The sequence below is a fragment of the Dama dama genome, chromosome 29, assembly GCF_033118175.1.
Source record: "Dama dama isolate Ldn47 chromosome 29, ASM3311817v1, whole genome shotgun sequence".
In the NCBI taxonomy this organism is placed as follows: Eukaryota; Metazoa; Chordata; class Mammalia; order Artiodactyla; family Cervidae; genus Dama; species Dama dama.
This window is the reverse complement of record NC_083709.1, coordinates 32,150,121-32,157,938: the sequence shown is the minus strand read 5'-3', so window position 1 is coordinate 32,157,938 and position 7,818 is coordinate 32,150,121. Positions and strand designations below refer to the sequence as shown.

The window sequence follows — 7,818 nt, the reverse complement described above, 5'->3', positions numbered from 1 at the left end:
AAAGAGTTTGATAAGAATTTAATAAATAAAAAATAAAATTTAATGAAATGGAATGCTGAACATATTTTGTAAATCTTAATACAATGTGAAGGCAAACATGCTTATATGAAAATATAAATATGACAAGAACAAGTATAAATAAATAATAAAGAAATCAGGGAAATAATCACTTAAGGACTGATGACCCTAGAGCTAAGTTTTTAACATCCTTACTTAATACTACAAAATATATGTTCAAGTACTTCAGTAAATTTTGTGGCTAAAGCAGAATTCAGAGTTTTCTGAAATGACCACAGGTGGGTGTGCAAGGCTGATGAGGCATCTTAGTCAGTGAGAGGCATCTCAAGGTGAGTTCAGGTCTTCATCCATCATTCTTAACTTTTCTTGCAAGTTGATTGATGAAGACAAGGATCTCATTATCTCCACTCTGACGATTTCCCAGGCACAGTCGCTGTATTCCTTCTCTTGCAGGTAGACATGGATGCCCTGGAAGTACCTCTTCACGGCCAGCGTGGGGCCCGTCCTTCCCAGGGCAGAGTCTTCCTCTCCCATCACCCGCCCCAGGCAGGCATCCAGGTCGTCCAGCTGCTGATGGAGTCCAGTGCAGAGCTGCTCCAGGAGGGTGGTGTCCCAGGCAGCAGAGGAGCGCTCTGTGTGGAAGAGGTTGAAGCTCTGCTGGAGCATCTCGTGGAGCACAGAGATGGCCTGGGCCTCCTGCAGCTGGCCGCCCTCCACCATCTCCTGGGGGAAAGCGAAGTCCATTCTGTCCTGCAGGCAGAAGCGAGGGGAGAGTCTCCTCATTTGGCCCAGGAGCCTGAGGGTCTTCCTACCAACCAGCACATGGTTCTGAGACAGGTCACAGCCCAGGGATCCTCCCGGGCCGTAGCTGACCAGCACCAGGGCCATCAGTAGAGAGAGCACGAAGGCCATGGGGAAGATGAGGCTGCTGCAGGGCTGGTTGAGATGGTGTCTGGTGGAACCTTGAGGTAGGTTCTCTGATGCCATGCTTTCTAAGCAAGGCCATTAAATAGGGAACATGGTAGTTTTCATTTTCTAGTCATTTCTGTACACTTGTACTTCCTTTTTTGATTTTCATTTATGTATTCACAATATGATCAAAGAAAATGTCATCAACATAAACTATTAATTTTGGATATTTCCCAATAACTTCCTATATGCCCATCCAAATGGATATTTATCAATCATATGAGAAAGGTCTTTTTTTAACTCAGGAGTGATGTATGTTTGTAATTACACACATTATTGCTCCCTGTCTTTTGTGCATAAATGTTGCTCTCCTCTTGTCCAGGAACACATCTGTAGCCCTGATCTTAGGCTCTATTTTCCCCTCTATTTTACATGGGAATCCAGGCTCCGTCAGCTCTGTGGTTTCTGTATTTCTAAAGTATTTACCAGTTCACTCTGGTAATTAAGCTCTTTGAAATAAATGATGGTTTCTCTTTACTGTTCGATTTAGAGAAGATTCTGATTATTATGAGTCCATGAGCTTCTCCCATGTTCCTCTTCCTTCTAGAACACGTTCCTGCAGGTGCATGTGGTTGTGCTTTGGGGAGCCATGAGGTCAGGATGATTACAGACATCGCCCTTTCTTTCCACCATTTTCTTCCTGGAGACCTATCATCCTCCACAGGCTGGTCCAATACCCCCACCAGAATCCTGGTTCTTCTCGGGAACATGGGAGAGGAGACTCTCATTCAAGGATAATTGTATTTTCCCAGCAGCACCTCACTCACAAGGGAGAGATCACGTGGAGCCACACCCTGTCCTCAGGAGTGACAGAGTCCCTTCCTCACCTGCTGGACTCTCTCCCTGAGGGCAGGCTCACCACATCCTGAGGACTTGAAAATCTCCTATCTGTGGAGGGCTTGTTTATTTGTTGGGAAAGTAAATCATCTTCCTGAGACCCCACCCTCTCCCCTGGAGTGTTTCTGTGAAGGACCCAAGTTCCCAGTGGTGACCCCTCTTCTCCTGACCCATGTCCCCTGGTGTCCTAAGTGTCAGTAGCTCTAAGGCGCTGAGAGCTAAAGGGTGTTTGTGCAAGTAGACAGAGGAATTATCCAACTGCAATTATTTCACCTTTTCACCTTTAGTAGAGAGATAATTTTTATTTTACCAAGTATAGATTTTACCATTCTACTCTCTTAATTTTTTGAACCCGTGTGATGTTCAGAGTTTCTGAGTTGAGGGATGAGATTCAGTGGTGTTGCTGCCTCTCACAGAACCTAGTGAGCTTCGGTTGTTCATTCAGTCAGTTGATTCCACTGGGCTTCTTTGTTCCTCTGTCTCTGTCTTCCTCTGAGAATGCAGGGCAGTGAGACTCACGCTACTCAGTCAGGGAGAAATAGCCTTCTTTCTTTGCTCGTGGGTGAGTCTTCAGTTCAAGTTCTTTTAATTTATATTGACATACTGGACAAGATTAGTCTCACTGCTCCTGCTCTAGTCCTAATTCATGATGAGGTGAGAACCATAAAAGGAAGTGAAGAAAGCCAGAGGGGCTGTATCTCTATCCTTTTCAAGATTTTAGGTTTTTTTTGTTTTTCTTTGCAACTTTCTTAGAAAGTAAACTTCGAGATGAGTTTTGTGGGCAAAAAGAAAACAAATGTAAATCTGAGTATCATGAATATGAGAGAAGGGAAGTGGCTTTCCCCTGACACAGTGACGTATTCTGAGTTAGCAAACTTCAGTGCAGCACAGCTGGGGACAAGCTGAGGCAGAGGGGAAGGGTGAGGCCAGTGTGAACAACAGAAAGCGTGGGACACAGCTGCTTCTGCCAGAAACTCAACAAAGGAAAAGTTCTGGGCCAGTTGACTGCCCTTTACTTTGCAAGATCTGTTACCTCATTTTTCTTTCATTTAATCCATGTAAGATGTGTTTCAGGAGAGAAGGAAGAAGTCACACCCATCAGCTCATAAGAAACTGACAAGCAGAACCTCAGTTGGTATACCACTAACCTTTTCTGGCAAGATTGTGGAGACCAGCCTTGCTGAGCATCTGTCCCGGTGATAAACCCACTCAACAATGAGAAGATGCTTTCTGAAAGCTAGAACTAAACAAAAGGCAATCAGATGATTCCAAAGATCCTTATGTTAATCTGGGTAATAGTAATCATAATATTAAAAAGTAATAACTGAATTTTGTTTGCTACTAATGGACTTGCCATTTTAAGCTCTTTAAAATATTAATGCAGTCCTCTCATTAACCCTATTTGGATGACATCATTTATACAACTGGAGAGAAATATCAATCTGGAGCATTGAACTATTCCCAATGTACCAAATACAAAGGTACATCTAAGGAGCTTTACAATGATTTGTGTGAACAATCCCATTAAAAAGAGTGAAGGGTTCAAATGAACATGTTGCTGGGAAACCAACAAAGTAAGTTGAAGGAGGAGAATGAGATGACAAAAGCCCTTAAATCCCCTGCAAATGCTGAAGGGTCACTGTTAATGGTTTTGTAGAGCAATAAGGGAGGTATGGTCATGTATGGATGTGAGAGTTGGACTGTGAAGAAAGCTGAGCACCGAAAAATTGATGCTTTTGAACTGTGCTGTTGGAGAAGACTCTTGAGAGTCCCTTGGACTGCAAGGAGATCCAACCAGTCCATCCTAAAGGAGATCAGCCCTGGGTGTTCATTGGACGGACTGATGCTGAAGCTGAAACTCCAATACTTTGGCCACCTGCAAAGAGTTGACTCATTGGAAAAGACCCTGATGCTGGGAGGGATTGGGGGTAGGAGGAGAAGGGGACGACAGAGGATGAGATGGCTGGATGGCATCACCGGCTCGATGGACATGAGTTTGAGTAAACTCCGGGAGTTGGTGATGGACAGGGAGGCCTGGTGTGCTGCGATTCATGGGGTCGCAGAGAGTCGGACACCACTAAAGCGACTCAACTGAGAACTGAACTGACTGAAGGGAGGTAGTCTTAAGTCTAGATTAACCTCTTTAAGATCTAATAAAAATAGACAAAATTGCTATTAAGTATTTAGAGGGGAATAGATTTTTCTGCTAATTGGAAAAAAAAAAATGAATGGGACTTTCCTATTGGTCAGGATCTGGCGCTTTCACACTGTGACCTGGATTCAGTCCCTGGTATGAAAAATGAGATCCTGCAATCCATGAGGCAGTAAATCTAAGATTTTATGAGTGATTTCTTCAATGAGATATAGTAAAATAACTTTATTAACCCTATAAGAGCTACCCCTGGGATCTTTGTGTTTTAAACTCTTGACTTTTCTCGTGAGTTTAAGAACAAAGGAAGAGCATTAATTTCTGGCCCCATGAACTCTGACTTTTCTCCTTCAAGATGACAGCTAAAATGTCACTTGGCATCTTGTTCCACAGGAATGAAGTGACTACCCTCTGCGTTCCCTTGCCTCCAGCAGGCTCTGATAGAAGTTCAGGGTGGTGATCAAGAAAGAGGCACTCTGTGCTCTGGGAAACTAACACAACAGACCAGCAGAGAGTTAGATAATTTTCCTGAGAAAAATTTATGAACCCAGTTTTTGCAACTTCTCATAGGTAGAAGAGCACTAAAATCATTCATGGAGATATGTGTTCCTACTGACTGTCAGCCACCTTCTACCAAGTGGTGGCATGTAACCCCTTTACCACAATCACATATATATACTGACCCCCTCTAAAACCCTGGAGCAGTTCCTCAGAGCTGAGGAGAGTCTGTCCTCTTGGCTATAATCCTCAGTAAGTCCACCCAAGAAACTGAACTCTCAGCAGTCATATTGTCAGTATTTTTTCCCTTGACAAGAATCCTTTGTGGTGTTCCCTCCCTTTTAAGGTTGAGGTCATAGGACTCAATTTTAAGTCCTTTTCTCATCTGATACTCTTTTCCCATTTGATTAGTTTTTCTGTTCCATGCTTTATATTTCATGGAATTGCTTGTAAATTGCCATCTCCAATATTCAATGGACATTTGCACTGATATGTTTACTAATTACCTATAGTAGTTAACTTTTTATATCCTCTCACAGCTTGGCCCACATTCCGCTGGCAGTATTCCAATTTTCTCCCTTTTATTGCAGAATTCAAGCTAACTGATATTCATTTCTGCTACTAATTAGTCCTATTTTTAAAATAGTTAACATTTTAATATGAATTAACTGATTTTTGATTTGATATAATTTCCTTTTTAAAAAAAAATCAAAGAAAAAAAATCGAAGTTACAAAAATGATTGAGTTAGTTATGTTTATATCTAGGTCTTGAGGGCAACACACAACCTGGCTAAGGGAAGTGTATTTTTCATTCTAATCTGCATATTAAAAAAATGGTTCAAGGACTTGTGAAATAAATTAACCAAGTTGTGCATTCAGCTTGGTGTTTCTTTTTTTTAAAGAAAAAAGCAAAGGATGCTTTTTAATAGTAAGAATTTAGTGAATAAAAAAATTATAGGCTGATTAAATACAGAATATGTATTTTCCCTCAAGTATACATACATATTATATGAACAAAATAATTTGAGTAAATATAAATAGATAAATAAATATTAAAGTAGATAAATGTTCATGTAGATAAATAAGTAGATAGATCAGCTTGAGTATCTGTGAGGGATTAGTTCCTGTAGAGTAGAATATGATATCCTTTAATATTCCTGAAAACCTTTGACAAATTGATTCATTTCAGGGTATGGTGACAGCAGAAATGAGAGTCTTCCACGTGGCCGCGCAGGAGGCATGTGCTCTTGTTGGTCTGTGAGGATCATTTCCGTGTTGAACCGGGTTTGTGTCAGTCCCTCCTCCGGAATCTCTCCTGCAAGTTTGTTGAGGAAGAGAAGGCTCTCATGACTTCTGCTCTGACAACCTCCCAGGCACAAGGGCTGTGTCCCTTCTCTTGCAGATAGAGAGTGACTCTGTGGAAGTATTTCCTCAGAGCCAGGCTGGAGTCCCCCTTGAGCAGGGGAACCCCTTGCAGCCCCTGCTCCTGCCTCAGACAGGCTTGCAGGTCAGTGAGCTGCTGATCCAGTGCAGTGCGGAGCTTGTCCAGGAGGCTCTGGTCCCACGCAGCGGCCGAGCCCTTGGTGCTGAAGAGCTGGAAGGTGTGCTGGGTCACCTCGTGGAGCACAGAGATGGCTTGAGCCCTCTGCAGCTGGCTGCCACCCAGCACCTCCTGGGGGAATGCGAAGTCATTTCTGTCCTGCAGGCAGGAGGAAGGGGAGACCCTCCTCAGTTGTCGCAGGAGCGTCAGGACCCTCCTGTTGGCCAGGCTGTGGGTGTGAGGCAGGTGGCAGCCCAGAGAGCAGATGGCGTTGCAGCTGAGCAGCAGCAGGGCCAGGAGTAAGGACCAGGCTGGGGCCATCGGGGACCTTGCGGATGCTTCTGGTCTGGAGAGGTGGGTGACTCTGTGAACCTGCTCTCTAGGTTCCCTGAAGACCTTCCTTCAGGCTTGTGTCTTAAATAGGAGCCCAGAGCCCATGGTTTCCATTTTCTGAAAGTTCCCTCTTGCTTTCTACTTTTGTTTTTGATTTTCAATCTGCACTCTTCAAATGGGTTAGGACAGCATTTTGCAAACGTTGTTTTCACTATTGCCTCCCCTTCCACTATCGACAGAGTCTTCTGAGATATTTTTTTCCTAATTACCCCCACCATGAAATTTTGACAGCACAGTTATGCTGTGGATCCGTCTTTGTACTCCATGAGTATCTTCATATATAGAAAAAGAAAGTGCAAAACTTACTTGCTGTATTCACCCTCAGGTTAACAATGCCAGAAAATGAAAGGTGTACATTAAATGCAAAAGCTGTTGAATTTTATTTAACTTTATGAATGAGTTTGAAGAATGACTTTTAATGGAGGATATTTACTTATATAAATAGTAATGTACCAAACTACATATTCATATGAAATTCATTTAAAATGTATAATAATACCACAGTATCAGTTCAGTTCAGTTGCTCAGTCATGTCCGACTCCTTTCGACCCCATGAATCACAGCACACCAGGGCTCCCTGTCCATCACCAACTCCCAGAGTTCATTCAAACTCATGCCCATCGAGTCGGTGATGCCTATAGAGACTTAAAAATCTTTCAAAACTCAAATTCATTGAAAATCTTAAACTATTTTCTTATTATTTATTTTGAGGTACTTTTAACTTTCCTTCATATCAGAAACCAATTTTTAATTCCCTGGATACTCAATATTCTTCTCTGCTTTATCAACATTTCTTTCTCTTGACATGCTTATGGATAGCTCTTGACATGCTTATGGATATTCTTAACAACTTTGATAGGTATAAATAATAAAATACCATGATATCACTCCAGTGGCAGAAAGTGAAGGGGAACTAAAGAGCCTCTTGATGAGGTGAAAGAGGAGACTGAAAGACTGGTATAACACTCAACATTTAAAAACCTAAGCTTAGAAAAAAAAAAAACCTAAGCTTATGACATCTATGGCGAATAGATGGGGAAAAAGTGGAAATGGACAAGTTTATTTTTCTTTGTCTCCAAAATCACTGTGGGCAGTGACTTCAGCTACAAAATTAAAAGACACTTGCTCCTTGGAAGAAAAGCTATGACAGAACTAGAAAGCGTATTAAAAAGCATAGACATCACTTTGACAACAAAGGTCTGTATAGTCAAAGCTATGGTATTTCCAGTGATCTTGTGAGAGCTGGACCACAAAGAAAGCTGAGCGCAGTAGAATTTTACTTTAAAATTGCATTGCCTTAGAAGACTCTTAACAGTCCTTTGGTCAGCAGGGAGTTGTGGCAGGATTTATCTTGGTGCAATTTAAACTGTCAGAATAGACTATGGAGTCACACCTCTGAGTTCTCTTTTGGGCT

General features: G+C 42.2%; 2 protein-coding genes across 2 annotated transcripts; both read right to left on the bottom strand.

Moving 5' to 3' along the window:
* Positions 1–342: 342 nt before the first annotated feature.
* LOC133048527 (interferon omega-1-like) lies at positions 343–930 on the bottom strand. The gene has a single exon (XM_061132225.1). It carries the CDS (start codon positions 928–930, stop codon positions 343–345), a length of 588 nt encoding a protein of 195 aa, XP_060988208.1.
* A 4,832-nt stretch (positions 931–5,762) lies between these two features.
* LOC133048696 (interferon alpha-1-like) lies at positions 5,763–6,332 on the bottom strand. The gene has a single exon (XM_061132477.1). It carries the CDS (start codon positions 6,330–6,332, stop codon positions 5,763–5,765), a length of 570 nt encoding a protein of 189 aa, XP_060988460.1.
* Positions 6,333–7,818: the final 1,486 nt, after the last annotated feature.